The following is a 21,252-nucleotide window of genomic DNA, read 5'->3' as shown; positions in this document are numbered from 1 at the left end:
TTCCTTCTTTCCTTTCCTTTCCTTTCCTTTCCTTTCCTTTCCTTTCTTTTCCTTTCCTTTCTCTCTCTCTCTCTTTCTTTCTTCTTTCTTTCTTTCTTTCTTTCTTTCTTTCTTTCTTTCTTTCTTTCTTTCTTTCTTTCTTTTTTTATTGGTGTTCAATTTGCCCAACATATAGAATAACACCCAGTGCTCATCCCGTCAAGTGCCCACCTCAGTGCCTGTCACCCAGTCACCCCCACCCCCCACCCACCTCCCCTTCCACCACCCCTAGTTCGTTTCCCCGAGTTAGGAGTCTTTCATGTTCTGTCTCCCTTTCTGATATTTCCCACTCATTTTTTCTCCTTTCCCCTTTATTCCCTTTCACTATTTTTTATATTCCCCAAATGAATGAAACCATATAATGCTTGTCCTTCTCTGATTGACTTATTTCACTCAGCATAATACCCTCCAGTTCCATCCACTTTGAAGCAAATGGTGGGTATTTGTCGTTTCTAATGGCTGAGGAATATTCCATTGTATACATAGACCACATCTTCTTTATCCATTCATCTTTCGATGGACACCGAGGCTCCTTCCACAGTTTGGCTATTGTGGACATTGCTGCTATAAAACATCGGGGTGCAGGTGTCACGGCGTTTCTCTTTCTTTTTCTTTTTCTTTCTTTCTTTCTTTCTTTCTTTCTTTCTTTCTTTCTTTCTTTCTTTCTTCTTCTTTCTCCTTCCTTCCTTCCTTCCTTCCTTCCTTCCTTCCTTCCTTCCTTCCTTCCTTCTTTCACCTTTCCACAATACTTTGACTATATTCTCTATGTTGTACTTTTCATCTCTGTGACTTATTTATTTTATAAATAGAAGTCTGTACCCTTTAATCCTCTTTATCAATTTTGCCAATGGCCAGTTTGTTCTCTGTATTTAAAAGTCTGCTTGTTTTGTTGTTTACTCCTTCATTTTGTTTTTTTAGGTTCCACATATAAGCGTAATCATATGATATTTTTTTCTGACTTATTTCACTTAGCATAAGACCCTCTAGGTCTATCTGTGTTGTCACAAATGGCAAGAGTTCATTCTTTTTTTTATGGCTGAGTAATACATTGTGCATATATATATGTACATTGTGCATATTTACATGTACATATTTTTTATTCATTTGTCTATTGATGGATACTCAGGTTGCTTCCATATCTTGGCTACTGTAAATAATGCTGCAATAAACATAGGAATACATATATCTTTTTGAATTCATGTTTTCATTTTCTTTGGGTAAATACCCACTAATAGAATTACTGAATCATCTGGTATTTTTATTTTTAATTTTTTGAGGAACTTCCATACTGTTTTCAACAGTGGTTGTGCCAATTTACATTCCGGCCAAGAGTGCATGAGGGTTCCCTTTTGTCCACATCCTTGCCAATACTTGTTATTTCTTATCTTTTTGAAGCTAGCCCTTATGACTGGTGTGAGGTGATTATTCATTGTGATTTTGATATGCATTTCCCTGAGGATTAGTGATGTTGAGCATCTTTTCATGTGTCTGTTGACCATTGCTTATCTTTTCTTAATAGGAATTAAAGAATAAACAAAAATGGTTTACATTTGAATGTATCTAGAGCTTGTATATGTTAATAATTATCTATACTCATGGGGAATTTTTTAACAAAGATATATAGGCAACTGTAATTTTAAGTAAATATTCACACATGATATATGAATATAAAATACCTCTACAGATAGAATGATTCTCTGATGAAAATTGATATATGTACAAACTCATGCATACAGAGTGACATACAGTATAATTTTTTAATCAATTGGCTATGCAAAAACAAGTGTTAGATAATTCTTTTTTTTAAAAGATTTTATTTATATATTCATGAGAGATGCAGAGAGAGAGAGAAAGGCAGAGGCACAGGCAGAGGGAGAAGCAGGCTCCATTCAGGGAGCCCAACGTGGGACTCGATCCCGGGTCTCCAGGATCATGCCCTGGGCTGAAGTTGACGCTAAACTGCTGAGCCACCCGGGCTGCCCGTGTCTGATAATTCTTAATATGAGAAACATCTTGTAAACCTTAAAAAAGACAAAATAACACAGGCTATGCAACTTAAAACCAGGCATATTTTAGAAGATTCTCTGGTGTGCTCTGCATTAGGGCATGTCTTCCTGAGCCACACCCCTCATTCTATACTTCCTACCTTAGCAGCAGAATTTCCCTTAGGCCATTCTGAAAATCTCACAAGGTAATGACCTCCACTAAGTCACAATGGGCTCAAGACTTGGGTGAGATACAGAGGTTGGGCCACAATTTTAATAGATGAACTCAGCTTCTGAAAATAAGCCTGATGAAAGGTCCAGGGGCATAAAGAAATGAAAACAACAACAATGAAATATAATCTTAATAAAAAAATTTGGTGGTAACTCAATCAGTCTTTTTTCTCAACTGCCAATAAACTCAGAATGTTCAAGCTGATATGAAGACATGGGAACGATGCAGAATCACCACCTGTTGCTCCCCTGCACATCCTAGGGTTACAGTTAGTTTTTCTAGTTCACATCACATGACATGGGCTTCAAACCATAACATCACTGACACTGTGCCACATCAATTTCTATTTCCTCTTGCTTATCTATCATCATTTCCCTATCTTCGTTCTTAATTCTAGTGAATTTTTTCAGGCCTGTATCTAACTAAAATTCCTGTCTTGGAATGAATGTTACTAGTTCTTTGATGTTTCAAATACTACATTAGAGGGTTTTGATATCACCTTTTCCACCCCTAAGGTTCCTTTATTAACAGATTCATGCTAGACTCACAAATAATAAAGCATGATAAAACTGCCCAGTTTTCTTGGCATTTGGAACGAGGAAAACAATAATGTTACATTATTACTATTGCTATTATTTTGATTCTTACTGCTACTGTGTTTATTTGTGCATGTGTTAAATAATTCAAAAGTTTATTTGTGCAAAATATTAAAAAGACTAGTAATCAGTAAAGACTTCTCTGAATATCAGCAATTTTCAAACAAAATTTAACTGACTTCTAATAGCTGAAAAATCAAAGATTTCTGTCTCTGTCTAAAGTCACTATAGAACTGCATTTGAAGTGAGACCTTGCAACTGACATTATTTTTCGACAAAGCCAGTCCTGTTTGCCACTTGTGATTTATAGGCTATGTCTGCTACCAGGAGCTGCTGGACACATTAGTGCAGGTATGCTTATGAAAGGGTGCTGCTGTTTGGCACTAAATGACTTTCCAGAGACCCATCTCATTCAGACCTACAGGAACTGTTTTCCCTAAACACCATCTGTCAATGCATAAGCCATTATTCCACTCATTCTGAGGGGAAGACTCAAAAGTATAGAGCTGTATTCTAGTCTCTTCTGCATCCCTTAATGATGTACTATTTAAAACCTGCTATTTCATACGTTCTCAATTTTTATTTGGTATATCCATTTCATTAACATTTTTGTTGCAACTATAATGCTGCATTTGGAAGTGATGGAAGAAGAATAGTGGGAATGGTGTTGGATTTTGTTAGTGTAAATTGCTTTAAAATTTCTGTATTCCCTACTTGCAATATGTTCATTATTCATAGATATTATCAGCCATGTTTAATTCTTTGTCCATTCAAATACATATTTGAATATATTTATTTAAAGGCTTACTTTCTTGTCCTTATTTAATATTGAAAGTCACCAACCCAAGTCTATCTTTCTCTCTGTATTTTATTATATACTTCAGTTTGCAGGCATTAATGCAAACTATAGCTGCATACTATATGGATTAATAAATATAGGTCTTACATCTGAATTCAAGTGAAAATTAACTTGCTTAAATATAAGATAAAAAGAATAAAATATGTATATTTTATATTTGATAGACATCATGAATGTATCAAGGAATTATTTAATTTATTTAGAAAACACCTGTAAGAACTTATAAAAATTCATGCAAAAAATATAAATGGAATAATATTAAATATATACACATGTATCCTTTTTCTTCTAAAATATTTCATTCCACTCAATTTTAAGAAAAATATGAAATGGTGCACATTAGCCTGAAAAGATTAAAAGGTGTATATCTAGATAATTGTACAGAAGTAAAAAGGAAGCTACTGCAGTTTATTTAAACAATGAGCACAAGAGTGTGGACAAATGAAATATTTCCTTTACTTCATAAAATGGAATGAATAATTATTTTATTGTGAAGGTCACTACATTAAAAACACTGAAAGAAAATCCAATGGCTATTTAAACTGGTTGGCATCATTCTCCAGAATTCCTTGTCAGAGGATACATTTAGGATTGGATTTTTTTTTATTTTAATACATCTGTGGTCATTAATAGAATTTTCAATAAAAGGTTCAAATCTCAAGCTTTCCACTATTTTGTTTTTGTTGTTTTAATATAAAGATTTGTAAATTGTTCACTTTTACTTCCAAATATTTTGTATAAAAGTTTACTCCATTGGATTACTGTATTTATAGATTTACTTACATAGTTTTTTACATGAGACAAAATTGTACAAGACCTAAAGTGTTGTCTTTTTCTTATTTGATAAGCTTGGCCACACAATCAATAATGGAGATATAATTCTCAACACTGAATTCCAAGGGAAATATTGTCTACATATCAACAATTGTTTGCAGAAATAATTTATTTTTTTAAAGTAACCCACAGGGGATCCCTGGGTGGCTCGGCAGTTTAGCGTCTGCCTTCCACCCAGGGAGTGATCCTGGCAAGACCTGGGATCAACTCCCACATCAGGCTCCCTGCATCAGGCTCCCTGCAGGGAGCCTGCTTTTCTCCCTCTGCCTGTGTCTCTGCCTCTCTCTTTCTATGTCTCTCATGAATAAATACATAAAATCTTTAAAATAAATAAATAAAGTAACCCACATCAGGACACATTTACAAATGTTCCTAGATTTAATTCAATACCTGCTCCTAGTGATTTGAAGTATGACAGAGAACACTCAAAAGAGAACTCTGATTATAAAAAATACAACAAGAACGTTTGCAAATTTTAATGAGCTTGCTGTTTCCATGCCAACCAACTTCTGCTGAATCTGGAAAGCATTAAAATAATTTTCTCACAATTTATTTCTTTCCATTGTGTTATATCCCTTCCCTTTTCTCAGGCAATACATTCAGTACCAAATGAGTAGCGTATTCATTAGGGCTGAAGAGAAAGGCAAGGGTTAAGTAAATAAGGACATCAAATTAATATCCAGGCCTAAATGTTTTAGCAGAGCCAAAGAATCTGTTTAATCATTCAAGTCAATAAAGGTTAAGATAATAAAATAAACTTCTAAATGCTGTCCTCTTCTGGAACTTAATCTGTCTTGTTGAAGATTTTTTTAAGATGCTATCAGATTTGTGTAGTCCCAGCTGTTGTGAAAATTTACTTGAATACATTGGGAAGAGAAAGAATTTTATGAAAATAGTTAAGCAGAGCTCCTGGGTGGCTTACTGAAACTGTGAGAGCTCAGGACTCATTCAAAACCAGCTGTTGGCTGATGATGTTAAGACCAAAAACCATTAAATCTTTTACTTATCAGGCCTCCGTGTCATTTGGCAAGGCGATAGTAGCCAACTGATTAGAAGATTAATGTATAGTCAAAAGATAACTTCATGATGTTTGTTCATTTTATTGCCAAATTTGATTGATATATTTGACACAATTTTGGAGCAACATAGTACCCTAATTTAAAAAGACAGAATTAAACATTAAAACAGTTTTGCTTATTTTTAAAAATATGTTTTAAGTCACTAAGATAGAGAAAAGAAATATGAGCTATTAACATCAAAGTCTTGAGTATCATTGTGATTCCCAGGGCTGTGATTCATGACAAGGGCAGGGTCCCTTAAGATCTGGGCAAACAAATCCTCTTTGAAATGATGGTAATAGTAGTTATGGGTGCAGACAACAATTGGAAAAGCCTTGAAAGTCTCAAGTCTTTTACACTTGACATTCAGGTTCTGTGAGTGATGAAGAAATACAAAGCAATTTTTTTGCAAACAGAGGCTCAGAATAAGAGCAGAAACAACAAAATACCTTGTAGAACATGTAAACACAGCATTATGAACAGGAGAAAGCAGATTTTATTCATCTAGTCATTTATCCTAAAGAAAAAAAAACTACTAGTAGCTAATATACCGAGATCTTGGTATTATACTATAATCGTCAAATTGGTGCCATCAAGTTGAGAAGAAAAATTGTATTATCACAAGGTAACTAGGTATTCTGATGTGCCTTGGATGAGGATCAACATTTTCCCGTTTCCTCATGTTACATGAGGTTCTTGGGTATGACTATGGGGCATTTACTCATTTGTTTTCTGGCGGGTGGGTCAACAGTGCATGAATTGTAAAGACTGAGGCTACCATGACAGCCAAGGAAAAGACACTCCTATTTGCACTTGTGTTCTCCAGATGTTTCGCTCTCACTCACAGAGGCATGGAACTTTAAAGTTGAAAAGGTCCTGGCAGCCACCTGCAGGCAGCTTGCTATCATGAAAAGAGAGCAAAACTTGAAATCTGGGTTTGATTCCCAGCATTGTCTTATGGTAGAGTGTGCAAAGAACTTGTACAAATCATTTAACCTGAGCTTGAGCTCAATCCTCATTAGAAAAAAAAATAGTCATATGATGGGGTGTCAAGGTGGCTCAGTTGTTTAAGCATTCAAATCAGTTTCAGCTCAGCTTGTGATCTCATGGGTTGTGAGATCAAGCCTCCTGTTGGGCTCCGTGCTCAGTGGGATAGCTGCTTAAAATTCTCTCTTCCTCTCTCTCTGCCCTCCCCCAATCACACTCTCTCTAAAATAAATCTTTTAAAAAATGGTCATATTCTTATTTATGCTACTAGTTCATAGAGTTACTTTTGAGGATAAATGAGAAAATATATGGAAAATGTAATCTGTAAGTACCTACCCTCAAATCCTGGCTCTGTCACTGACTGGCTCTATTGTTGTGAATAAAATATTTAAACTTTCTAAATCTTAGTTTCCTCATCTATTAAATGGAAATAATGAAAGCAAGTATTTCACATGGTTGTTGAAATAAGATATGTCTTCATAGAATGGTTGATGTATTTTAAGAGATCAATAAAATTGCTTATTGTTATTGGTGTTATTATTTGAGCCATAGGTATTTTTGTCATCCCTGTTGTTTCACATTGAGTTTGATGACTATACCAACTACCTTGTTGATAGGGGAACAGCCTGACCCACTGGAAAGGTACAAACTAGGGGTCGAGAGAGCTAGGTACGAATCCATTTTCCTACAACTTACAAATTATGTAAACTTGGGCAAGTTACTTTACCCCAGATTCTTCATATGCATTATGGACAGAATGATCACCTATGATCTGTAAAGGACTTGCTATAGGTTTTTTCAGACATTATTTTATTTAATCCTTGTCATAACCATAGGGGCAGATAGTGGTAGAGTCAGAATTTGATGCCTGTCCAGCTTGACCCCAGCCCATGTGGATATAATCATTCACCCCAGTGCATGCACTTTTCCTACTTTTCTTTCCTGGTATCCTATCTTCCTGAACCACAGTAAGGCTTAGAGATGATGTGTGCAACTTGCCTGGAAAGGTGTTTAACAGGTTGTAAGACTAAGTAATTAGTGATTATAATTATGATGTGGGAGGTATTACTTCTTGATCCAATGTTTGTTCAGTCTAGGAATGCCCCTACAACTCCCTGACAGCAGGTCTTCAACCTCTGCCTGAATACACAGTACAGTCACAGTCTCAGAACTCTGTCACACAAATTTAGGAGGCTGAAATGGAGCAGTCTTGGTGATTGACATCACAGAAAAAGCACCATCCCCACTATACAGCCCAAAGACCTAACTGAAGTATGATGTTTGCAGAAATACACTGAAGATTAATGGCAAATCTGTAATGACATCTCCCCAGGAAGCAAGGAGGAAAGTGCAATTCTAACATCAGGATGCATTCATCGGTGAAAATCTAACACTCAGTGTCTTGTAGAATAAAACCAAACGATATCTATGGTTGCTACACTACACCTAAAATTGTAAACTCAAAATTGGTTCAATGCATACTGACAGAAAACTCATGGCAAAAAAAGTTAGCCCACCTTCTTCTGCACTAAATCAAATGTCATCAACAGTATTCAAAGATTGTCAACTTTCCTACCATTTACCTTATAACTTCTTGCACTCTGATTTCCACTGCTTAACAAAATATACTCCCTTAATACCTCATGACCCCAGGACATCAAAACCATAGGCTTTTTATAGGCCTCATCCCTGTCCTTTCCTTTTATTGAGAACATTTTATGGGCCATTTTTTTTTAAGTAGTTCATCCTTTAGTGTTCAAATATTATAGTGTCCTGGTTTTGCCTTTAAATGAAGCTCACTCTCTTTTCTGATTCTCCTTCTTTGTCCCACTCCCTAAAAGTGGTTCTCACTTCACTCTTTCACACACAATTTTTCCACTTCCAGGGTTTCAATGTTCACTCGAGCTATGGAATGGTTATGGCACCACCTCAGATTCTCAGTCTCATGCTTTCAATTGTTTGCTATGTTATTCCAGTGAAATAATTCATCCAGATCACAAATTCCACATAACTAAAATTTAACTTACTTATTCTTCTATCTTCTGACAAATTTTATCAAACCAGAAACTTCAGCTTTGTCTTTATGACCTTTTGCAATGTCAGCCCCTACATCCAATTAAAAGATTTGTGCTGAATTTTTACTTCAGTAGTGTTTTATTCCCTGACTGCATTTTTTTTTTTTAACTTGACCCTGGCCACAAGTCACCAATGATCACAGACCTGAATGTAAATCCAGTATAGATTGAACTCATCTCCCACCCTCTGCTTGAAGACTCTTTCTAATTAATTTCTCCTCTATTAGTGTCACACATCCCTGATCCCTGGTTTTCCCTCTTTGTCTAAGTTTTTGCTTGATACTTGTGGCAAATCCTATTGGTGAGATTGAAACTGTGCCCCATAGGGTTAATGAAGTTGAAACTAGGAGAAAGCTTAAAGTTTGCTCTTCAGAAATGTTTCCCCCCTAATCAGCTACTGTGTCTTTTCAGGCCCCACTAACAAATCCACTAATGGTCTCCATAATGACCTGAACCTCAAGGTCAACTGATGTATTCCAGCAAACAAAGAGGCAAGGTTCTGAGTAGAAGCAAGGCCTTGGAGAGATAACGAGCCCAAGATCCGAAGATCCTATTAATACCAGCTCTTAGAGGATTCCCATAGCTCCCTTCCCCTTGTCCAATAGTTATCTATGCCTCAGTATAATGGTAAAGTCTCTGCCCAAGGAGGAGCAAAAGCTTCATTAACATAGTGTACGATGCATGTATAGGCATGTTTTTTCAGTACACCTGTGCAAATTTATGCCCACCTTTACATGCGATGCCAAATCTCTCTTTGCTGAATATTCATCCTAACCCTAAATAAAAGGAATCCACTCATGCCTGCTCAGAGAGTCATAGCTTTGGAAGTTATTCCTCGTGATCTCTTTATCTGCTACAGATAAAGTTTCCTTTGTGTGACAACTCCACTTGGTGCAGCCTTTATCTATACCTTACCAAGGAGTGAATTCATGTTGGTTTGGTTACAAGATGACCTGACTTTCCTTTTCAACTCCAGTCTCTTTGGTTCACTTTTAGCTGTGAGGTAACTACGTGACATAGTCTGGCCAATGAGACATGAGCTAAAAGTTTGCCATGAAATTCATGGGGAAATTTTTGTTTTCTGGGTACAGACTCCTCTCCCTTTATTTTTCCCTGTTGATATAGATGTGGTGGCTGGACTTGAAGCAGTCTTCTTACAATTACAAAGGTAAGGCCAAGAGATTCAGACAGACTTCCATAGTTACATCATTGAATTATATGAATAACCCCATCAACTACCTTCTCCAAACTTCTTATTATATGAGAAAAATAAACCCATATGGTAGGCTCCATAAAGAACATGCTCTCTCCCATATTTTGGTGACTCCTTTGGAATTTCTTCTTTGGTTCACCAACATAGACCCTCCCCATTGCTCAGCTTCTCATTCTGCTGAGTGTGGTCCCTTACCTCCAATGATACCCTATGTTCCAGACTGAGCCAGCCCATCCTCTCTGCTTACTTCTTCACTGAAGACTGGTCATTATCTTTATAGCTCAGGTTCTTATGACCTTGTTCTGGATGACTAACACTTTCCTGGGCCCTTTCAGTCTCTTCCAATTCCACTCCATATGAAACACCATCATCAAGTAGATTTTCATAAAGAACATTTGGTAATAACACCAAAGAGTCTGGCAGTAATATACATAAAAAATGTACTAAAAAATATTCAATGTCCTCCTTCTGCCTACCACACTTAAACATTCAAAATGCTCCATAACATAACTTTGATAAAAAATTTCAGTCTTATATGATGTAATTTTTCTATATTTAACTTATACACTTGGCAAATAAAATATTATTGTCCTTAAATGAATCCTGTCATTTCCCACTTGTGTAATACTGTTTGTATTATTTCTTCTTTTTGGAATGTGTAACGTCTTGCTCTTCATCTTCTCTTCTAAAGATTATCCATTTATCAAGTCCTAGCACAAGTGTCACCACTTCCACAGTGTCCACTTATATTTAAAATGGAAGAATGTTCAGTTATCTAGAATCTCTTAGCATTGTTATTTAAGGCATATAACATACAACCACCTGGTTTTCTTATTCAGGCACCCATGAGTTATTAGCAACTTGATGGCAGTAATGACATAATAATACTTTATTCTAACATTCGACATTTATTGAGTCCTTATCATTCTAGCTGATGGTGGTATGAACCAAAATAGACCAAGCCCTTGCTCTCATAGAGTTCATATAAATGGTGGGGCATGTTTTACAGATAACAAGCAAGTAAATAAATATACAAAATAGGATAATCTCAGATTTAGATTGAGTAGTTAGAGAACTTCTCCCCAAGAAAGTATTTGAGACGATATCTCAGGGATAAGAAGAATCCAATCACCAGAAGACCAGAAGAGAGCAAATAGAAAGTGATCAAGTTGGGAATGAGTAGGATGTGTTTGAAGTGCACATGGAGGACTAAGTGACTGGAGCACAGTTCGGGGAGGGGAAGAATGGTGTGAGATGAGATTACAGAGTTAGGCAAGGGCCAGATCTTGAAGGTTAATGGAGGCCAAGAAAAGTGGCTTGGATTTCATCCTAAGGTTTAAAACAGGGAGTAACATGATCTAATTTACAATATAAAGTGATCCCTCTGGCTGCTGTGTAGAAAATGGATTACACAGGGTCAAGAGTGGAAGCAAAATTACTTGGAAGACTGCTACTGTAATCAAGAAGATGAGCTGATAGTAGGTTGAATTTGGTGGTAGTAGAAAAGAGAGACTGTGGATCCATTTAAAGTTTCTAAAGTATTAAGCATGGTGTCTTGAAGATAACAGAAGCTCAATGTATATTGCTAAATATATGTACAAATGTTTCAAAAATAGTTTCACCTTCTTAATGTCTATATTATCTTCAACACTTTTCTGCTTTGAATCATATAATATGGCTTACTATATTCCTGTTTGACATCTCAGAAGCCAAAAAGAAAAAAGATTTTAAAAAATGGAGCCCGTCTTCAAGAAGCCCTGCTTCTTCAGGAAACAGTAGAAACCCCATAACAGTAGGTGAGCTAACAAAGAACTGAAATGATGGAGGGTCATTTTGTCAATTATGGAAAGAAATAAATTACTTGAAACAAATGTAAAAAGTTGAATTAAAAAACTATGATAGGATAAAAATGGGCAGGATATTCAAACACAAAGGTCTACATTTTAGAAAAAGCAAGTCTCCATGAGCATCAGCTGGAATAGTGTGTCTACGGAGGATGTGAGTAAAGTGAATTTTCATTAAAATTGAAAACTTTTCCAGTTCTAACTTACTTTTGATTTTTCTGGAAATATAAACCTTTCATTTTACTATCTTAGTAGGGTAAATTTCCTAATAAGTCACTAATACTTTCTTACTAGAAAGGGAGGTTTATTTTTTCAAAGAGCGCTAAATGTGACCTGCCTTGTTTCTAAATTAGGAATCTGAGAAAAGACAGGCAATTTGGTAGGTTCTCATTCTTATTCACATATACTTCACAGGAACTTTTAGATTTTTTTTACCCATGAAGATTCACCCTGCATGATAAAGTCAATCCAAACTCCAATAAAAAGCAAAATTGTGGGGAAAATGAGATCAATTTTTGCCACTTTCCACCTGAAATGCTAAATGGCTTCTGAATCGTGTGAAACTTGGCCTTAGTCAGTGTGAAAACTGGCTGAAATCTGTATGAAAGGCAGTCTGGGTTCGTCAAAGCAGTTCATGAACTTTGGCCAAACTTGCAAGGAACCTGGTCCAAGTCTTAGTTTGTAATGCAACATGAAACCAGGTGAATTTCACATGGTTTCAGGTTTCATCCTGAAAATTTGGCCTACCTTTATAATCAATCATCACTTTTTGGAATGATGAAAGCCAACACACCTTTTTGAAAATGAGGACTGTGTGCATATTGATGACAGCTAAGCTGTGAACCACCCCTTCACTTCCTTTGCCAAAAGAAGATTTCTCAGAATGGAATCAGCTTCCCCCTTACCTGGAGAAGGCAAGTTGAGTGATTTTGATATTTCATGTATAAAGAATTGATACTCAGTACATGGAGACATGCCATATGAAATAATCACCACATACAATCAAATGGCTTTCTTCTAATCATTTAAGTTTATGAGAATTTTATTCCATTCACATCTATGACAGATATCTTGATGTTTACTCTCCTTAACCATTAACATGAGCTTTTAGCTTGAAGTTAGTCATCGCTAGAATAATTGCCATGAGAAACAAAATGCTCTGAGGCATGGTCATTATTTTTATATAAAGAAATGGCTGAATAACTGAAGGAAAACAAATCATAGCATACCTTTTATCTAGTTTAACGAACATGAAGAGATAAGACTACAAACTTATCAAGTTTGCATCAACTACATTTTTTGCAATAGAACCTTGACTGCACTATAAATGAACTCAACAATTTACACACAGTGAATTTTACAAAACCTACAGTTTCTGTTTTCAACCTGAATGTTTTAAAAGTGCTTTTCCACTGTAAAAAATGACTCTTCAACCAAATACTCGCTTTTGTGCATAGTGACATGAGAAAATTGAGAGGTATGTCTGAACGGAGCCACTACATCATTGGAACAGTATGTCTGAACATTTGGGTAATAAGGCACAGATGTGAAGCAGAGGACTTGGCACTACCAAGGTAACAACGAAGCATTCACCATTGTGTTATAATGGTTAGAAGAGCCACATTTGAGAAGACTAAAAGAATGCCCCTCCTCCCTGGGATGCTAAATTATAGTACATCTTTTATCTGTTTAAAAAATCTATAAAAAATAAGAAATTCAAGTATTATTCAAATTTATGAAGAATAAAAATATAAAATGCATTAATATTTTCATCTATAATATAACATATTTATGCAATAGCACATAAAGTTTAACTGCAGAAAAAGGCCAAATTTAAGAGGAATCCAAGTAGCCTCTATATTACAAAACAATGCATGCAAACCTGAAGGACCCAACAGCCAACAAAACAAAATGATGGTTGTTACTGACTTTTTACTAGTGAATCTAGCCCTTACCAGTAGGGCTAATTATTGTACAGTGTCCTATTTAAAGGTTTCAAGTTAAAGCAATGCTATAGGAGGTACCCATTAATTATTATTAAGGCCATTTCACTTAAAAGTGGCATGGTATGGTATTTTTGCCAGCTATTACTAAACCATGACACAAAGGCAGTTATAAAGCCAAGGCTACTTTAATTCAATAAGTTTGGAGCTGAAAACCAACTTTCTGCCCAGGACTGGAAGAATACAACTTACCCGAGGTCCCTGATCACCTTGTTCTCCCTGTAGAGTAGGAAAATGAGATGGTAGATAGTTTTAGCATAAGGTCCATATGTGACGCTCATTACAAAATATAACATAGCATAGATCATACCAATGGATTTCCACTAACTTAATTTGTTTCTGCTACACGTTTTCTTACCTTATCACCTTTTGGACCAGGAGGGCCCTAAAAAAAAAAAAAAAAAGAAAAGAAAAGAAAAAGAAAGAAAAGAAAGAAAGAAAGAAAGAAAGAAAGAAGGAAAGAAAGAAAGAAAAACATGTTTAATAAATTTTAAAAATTGTAGCTTGAATAGATTCAAGTTTCTCTATATCAGTTTCCCTATAGCATCACCAATATTTGGTATTTTCCATTGTTTTGTTTTGTTTTAGACATTCTGATGGGAAGTGTAGTAGTTTCACACTGTTTTAATTTGTATTTCTCCCGTGATTAATTAGTTGAACTCTTTTTAATTCATGTGTTGTCCATTTTGCATCTTCATCCATAAATTGTCTATTCACATCTTTTGTCCTTTTTCTATTGAGTTGTCCTTTAGATTTGCTAGAGTTCTGTATATATTATAATATCTATATATATCAAGAGAGAGGTGAGAGTGCTTTACATTATTTTGAATATGAGTCGTGTATCAGTTATTTATTGCAAATATATTCTCCCACTCTGTGTATTGTGTTTATTTCTCTTAACTGGGTTTCAATGAACAGAAGTTCTTAATTTTAATAAAATTCAATTTAACATTTTTTTCTCTTTATCTCATTTTGTGCTCCATGAAGAAATTTTTTCTTACTCCAAGGTCATAAAGAGATCCTTCTATGTTTATTCTAAAAGCTATAAGTTTTATTAAAACTACTTTAATACTGTATGTTAACTTATACTGGAATTAAAATTTTTAAAAATTAAGATAAATAAAAAAGAGATGTAGTATACACATACAGATAGAATAAAAGCCATAAAAAAGAACAAAATCTTGCCATTTGCAATAACATAGATGGATCTAGAGGGTATAGCTAACTGAAATATATCAGACAGAAAGACAAATACCATATGATTTCACTCATATGTGGCATTTAAGAAACAAGCAAGAAAAAAAAAAGAGAAACAAAAAACAAGACTCTTAACTATAGAGAACAAACTGGTGGTTGCCAGAGGGGAGGTGGGTGGGAGGATGGGTGAAATAGGTGCACAGGATATAGAGTACATGATGTGCACTGAGTAATGTATAGAATTGCTGACTCATTATATTGTAACCTGAAACTAATGTAACACTTCCAGTGTTAAAGCATGTTAAACTTATATTGTTTGGTATGGCATTGTGCCCTAACTGAAGGGGAAAAAACAAACAACAAAAATAAGATAAAAAAGAGAGGCTTTACTACCTTCTTTTTAATACTCAGATCTGAATTCATAGGGAACTGATATTATGCACAGTGTGAGGTCAAAGTCAAGATGCTTTCTTTTCTCCTATGTGGATATCAAATTAACCCAACACCATTTATTGAAAATGAATCTTTTCCCCATTGTAGTACAGTGTTATCTTTGTCATAAATCAGATAACCACATAGATGTGGCTCTTTTCGGGATTTTCTACTTTGTTGGGCAGCTGTCTATTCTTAAGCCACACTGAGATTTTCTTTAATCTTTAAGCAAAAATGCCAGCAGGAAATACTAAATCTAAAGGCATCCATACGTTTTTCCGCTAGCTCTTAAAAATGAAATCATGTTTCAGGGCTCAGCCTACTTGAAGACTTGGAGCATTTGAGACTTACCTTCAATCTCTCACCTTCACCTTTAGCAGTCCTGGGAGACAAGTGTAAGTCTAGACTAGATGCACAGCCAAGGTTCTAGCAAAGTACCCCTTCCTAAGTCCTTGCTATGTTGCTTCAGGTGGAAATGTAGGAATACTCTGTCTACTGAAATATCTCCTGCTAGGTATCTGCTACAGAGGAACTGTACTAAATTTCCGCTCTCAGGAATTTAATGATACTCAGGGTAACAGCTGTGAGGTTATCACAAACTTAATAATAACTATAATATCATGTCTTGTATTTTGTGTATTTTACCATTAACAAAGAACTTTCACCTGTTAATGTATTTAATCTTCTCCCAATCCAGCGAAGAAAGTATTATGATATTCCTTTTATAGATGCCAAAAGTAAAACTCAAAGATTATCAAGGTTAGGTCTCTTGCAAGTAAGTTAGCCAGGACTTTAACCTAGTCTGTGTGACCAGGTTAGGATGGTAAGTGTTGGGACACAGCTCTAGAACTAGATGCTCATAAAGAATGTGGCTGCCTTCAACAGACACCTTCTGAAATGCCTCCCAATTGCATTTCCCAATATCCTGGGCAGTGACCCCAAGACCTCAAGTTCAAAATGAAAGAGGAATTGTGGAGGGTCAGAGAGAGAGAATGGGAGCTAAGATAATGGAATCAACTAAGTAAACCCTTGTCTCTCTTATCCCAGAAAAGACTTTTGCCATTAAAACAAAGGGAAACCATGGAAGTCATTTTTCTTTATGTTTTCAGTAAAATGTTAATGTTTTATTATTGTTTTCAGTGAACCAAGTAGTGAGTAATTGCTATAGACTGTGTCTACTTCTGTAAAATTAAGTTTAAAGAATTTATTAGGTCATTTTAAACACATATAAAATGTTCTCTAATGCTCTACAAGTAAGGTTTCACTTTGGTGTGGCAAAGGAAAGTCCCCCCAAAAGAATGAGACGATACCTACTATCAAGTTTAAGAAATACAATGGAGATTCTAGTCTTTATTTAAATAGCATATTTTTAAAGTCTATTTTCATTTTTATATACATTTGTCAATGCATATAGAGAGTTCGGCAATGTTCTAGGCACTGATGGAAGTTATGGTGGGAGAAGCTGCTTTAGAAAACCTGAATGGTCTATTTTGGAAAAGCTTAATAGTTTAGTGCCACAATTAAACACTTCCCTATACTAGAATTAAGAAAAACTCTCCTAGAAGAAAATCCTATTATAAGGTTACTTACAGTTACTATGGAACCCCTCCCCTGTGTGGACCCCTTGACCCCCAAAAGCTTCTCTTTAAACTTTAGTTTGCTTTTGCTGGTGAGATTTCAGAGGCCAAGCCTCTCACTGTTCTAGTCCTCTCAAGGCACTTTATTAGGTTATATGGCATGTTTGAGGTCAAAGCTTTTCCAAAACAATTTTACAGTGGAGTGCAAAGAAAACTTTTTTCCTCAAAGTCCAATTACTAATGCCAAAGCCACATGTGTCAACTAGACCTCTTTAGACAGCTTACCATAAGCAAGGATCCTTAATTCATGAACATATAAAAATTTGCATTCACAATTGAGCAATAAATACTGCTGCTTCAAAAGGGGATGTTTCTGCGCAGACAGAATGGCGTCCTGGCACCTGCCAGCTCAAGCCAGACCCGAAGCAGAGGTCAACCTCCAATCACAGCTGTGGCGGCTGCTTCGGCCACTCCAGACCCCACTTGTGCTCTTAGGATTAATAGCAGGTGTTTTCTTCTGATCTGACTGAAATCCCACTCTTATTTCTGAATTGGATCCTCTTCACTGCAAATATGGATTGAATTTGAAGAAAAACATGGACGATCTTCGTAAACACAGATAGTATTCAAAAATTTGGGAGCCATGTTCTTTTCTAAGTCAAAACATTACAGTGAACAAAAGGTTTCTTTAATTATTAACTTTTAAAATTAAGGTTGGGTCACTATTTAAGTTGTTTTGTCTTTAGACTGGTATTAACCAAAGGATAGGCAACAATAAAAATTAATGAATTATTTGAATTATGGTATATTTTACCGCGGCATTTTGTTGTTTCCAAATACACTAAGCTAACAATTTAATAGTTGGTGGAAATATTTGTTCTTCAGATATCTCTGTCAGTGATTCATTGGTAACTATTTGAAAGTAAAACTTTCTTGCTAAAACAAGTTTGAGGTCAATGATAAGTAAATATGGGAAAAGGACTCTTTAGGTAAGGCTTCTTTTGGGATTCCTATCCTTCCGGTCTGGTCCAGTAGATTGGAGTTAGATCTTTTATTTTGTCCACTTAAATAAATAAATAAGAATATTTGAAATGATTATTTCTAATTAGTTTTATCTTATTAAGCCTAATAACAAAATTTAAAAGTGCTAACCAAGTTTTTATTATTAGCGTTCTTATTCAATAGTTGGAGTATTTCTTGTAGAGCATTGTTAGAGTGTTATTAGTTAACTACTAAACAATTTATAAATATCAGTGGCAAACTTCAAATTAACCTCTATTCAAATTATTTCAAATTCAGAATTTATAGCAACAATCCTGCTATTTGTACAAAGCCTTTAATGTGGATCTTAGCCTGTACCAACTTCAGTCTCCCCAAATCTATTTCTAGCCAAATAACTAAGATTTTAGATCTTTCTCCAGGCTCTATTACCTGGTTTGACTAAATTATAAAACCAAACTAAAAGCATTATGAATGAGAGGCACCATAATTGACATTCAGTAAAATGTTGGATTTCAATCTGCATAAAGTAATTGAAATATAGCTGGGAAAGACATATATTCCTGGAGCCTGGATATTCCAATTAAGACCTTTCATTCATCACAACTGTAAATTTTGCCTACTTCGAATGGCAAAAGCTAAAGGGGGAATGATTTTTTTTAAAGATGGTAATCATGAAGACAAAATTAAATTCTGCTAGAAGTTAAAAAAAAAATGGAAAAAGAGCAAACCCTGGACATTCTTGGCAGCCAGAGCTGCTGGAATAAGAATGGAGTTATGATTTCTATCCCAGAAAAGCATAGATCATTTTCATTTTTGAAATATAACAAACCTTTTTCTGATTAATTTTTTCATTACCATAGAATTATGAAAACCAACAAGTTTTATTTTCTAAGCATTTATGGACAATTACCAGCCAGTCAATGTGCTCTGAATCTGAAGGAGGGATATGTAAATATAATTGTAATCAGTGGAATGAACGCTGTGCTGTGGCAGTACAGAGAGGAAAAAAAGTGGGAGAACTGGAGTTCAAAAGATGATATTGGAACTGGCTCTTGAAAGTTGGCCAGAGATAAAGGGGACTGGGAAGGGGTGAAGCAGTTCAGTCAGAAGAAGAATATGCCTAAGTGTAAAAGAACATCAGGCTATAAGAGAAAGACAAGGAGTTCAGGGCGGTAAGAACATATGCCGTGTGGGGAGTGTGTGGGGAGTGGTAATGGGGAATCGTTAGATTTGGGAAAGAGATTTGGGAAGGTTGGCTAATAAAACCCAACTCCCTGGACCGAAGTCTGACATCAATTTAACAAGAGAATGGTAAGATCAAGTATGCTCTGTGGAACTCTGAGAGCATGGAATGCTATCCTCCTTAGCAATTTATTGCCTTGGTCCAAGAGATAGATGATCGTGGGAACAAAGGAAAAGTTCTAGATTCAGAAGACATTTCTGAGATAGAACCAAAAAGACCAATTAACTGAGTGGACATGAGAGCCACTGACAGATCATCAATGTGGTGACTCATTCGAAAGTTCACGATTTAGTGCATTAACAGAAAATGGTTGGTCTATAACTGCTCCCACTCTGATGAACACAGGAACTCCAGAGCCAAGTGAAACATATAGAATATTAAATCTGGTTTTAGGGGTATTCAAATCAAAACTGATTATTGGCAGCCTTGGCTGGTCCGATCAGAAATAGGTGAGAAAGAGAAAATTCTCTATCAGCACTGTTGGGTAAAAGGAGCATAGATGACATATTGTGGCCATACTGGCCAGCCATTCTTCCTCTGTGTTAACTTATTAATAAATAAAGTACACCTTTATTACATTTCTTCCTCTGCTTTTTAGACTGTAAGCTGAACATGGGTTACTATATTTAAACGTTGTAATTTCCCTAGTTTTTTAAAGATAAGGAAGACAAAGGCGTTAACCTTCTCTAAGAGTATAGCACAACCTCAGTGATCAGTGCATGTTTGATGTCTATGTACTCAGGTATTCTTTTCTTTTTAATTTTTTTATTTATTTATGAGAGGGAGAGGCAGAGACACAGGCAGAGGGAGAAGCAGGCTCCATGCACCGGGAGCCCGATCTGGGATTTGATCCCTGGTCGCCAGGATCACGCCCTGGGCCAAAGGCACGCGCCAAACCGCTGCGCCACCCAGGGATCCCAGGACCCTAGCTATTTAAATGTCAATCAATTTACCATACTTCTGAGTAAAATGTTTTATGCAGTTAGCTTAGGCTCACTTCTAACTAAAATGTGAACATGTGTTCTTCTAAGTGTATACCTTAAACCTTGAACTCTAATATATATTTCTGCTTTACTAGCATAATATATATTTTCAGAGTCATTTCTTCCTAAAAATCACTTTTTTTGTTGTTTCATAGACTTTCAATTTTGCAAATAATTTCAACAGGTAATGTGTAAATGTTAAACTTTTTATGAAAAACCTGACATAAAAATGTAGGAGCTCCTATATGTAAGTATAGATTTGTGTGTGTGTGCTTGCATATAATTTCTTTTTAAATACTTCAGAAAAAAGTAAAAATAAAAAGCAAAAGTACAGGGGCACCTGGGTGGCTCAACTGGTTAAGCATCTGCCTTCAGCTCAGGTCATGATCCCTGAGTCCCAGGACTGAGAGCCCCTTCCCGCTCCCTGCTCAGCCGGTAGTCTGCTTCTTCCTCTGCCTCTCCCCCACTCATGCTCTCCTTCTCATTCTCTCTCTTTGAAATAAACAATATCTTTTTAAAAAAATAAAAATAAAAGATAATTTTAAAAAGCAAAAGTATAATTTGGAGAAATTATTTCAAAATAAAGTAAATAAACTGTCTTGGTGATTAAGAGCTCAAGCCTTGGAGTCAAACGGATTCAGATTGAAATCTTGGTTGTGATCACTTGTGTAAACTTTGATAAGTTAATTAAACTCCTTAAGCCTCAGTTTCTTCATCTGTAAAATGAGGAAAATAATGCTTATTATTTGACTAAAATAAAACACTGTCCATGAAACAATTTGTAGAATGCCTGATTGACCAATGATAATGATTATTAAGTACACAGTCAATGTTTTTAATGTTTTAATTATGGTAAACATAAAATAAAATTTTTTTCTCAGGCACTTGACCTGAAGATAAAGATGATAAATATACTGATTTCCTAAAATCAAGACGTTATGTGGGAAGAAATATGTTAGGCTTATGGTTAAAAATGTTTGGAGAATACAAATGTTTAATATAGTTTACCTTGATATTTAAGAACTATTATCAAAAGAAAACCAAAGCAAGACTAAAACAGCTCACTGGTTTTAACCATTACTTGAATGACTAA

At 35.5% G+C, this 21,252-nt stretch overlaps 1 protein-coding gene across 12 annotated transcripts in view; it reads right to left on the bottom strand.

Moving 5' to 3' along the window:
- Positions 1-21,252, bottom strand: part of COL25A1 (collagen type XXV alpha 1 chain) — a 446,203-nt gene that overhangs the window by 144,410 nt on the left and 280,541 nt on the right. For all 12 annotated transcript variants that reach the window (XM_026017640.2, XM_072755504.1, XM_072755500.1 and 9 more), the window contains 2 exons: positions 14,084-14,110; positions 13,918-13,944 (listed from right to left, as the gene is read on the bottom strand). In XM_026017640.2, coding sequence (XP_025873425.1) covers positions 13,918-13,944; positions 14,084-14,110 — 54 coding nt within the window. The remainder of the gene's footprint in view (positions 1-13,917; positions 13,945-14,083; positions 14,111-21,252) is intronic.

Source organism: Vulpes vulpes, chromosome 4 (genome assembly GCF_048418805.1).
Source record: "Vulpes vulpes isolate BD-2025 chromosome 4, VulVul3, whole genome shotgun sequence".
In the NCBI taxonomy this organism is placed as follows: Eukaryota; Metazoa; Chordata; class Mammalia; order Carnivora; family Canidae; genus Vulpes; species Vulpes vulpes.
Note: the sequence above shows the minus strand (reverse complement) of the source record. Positions and strands in the feature narration are given on the sequence as shown.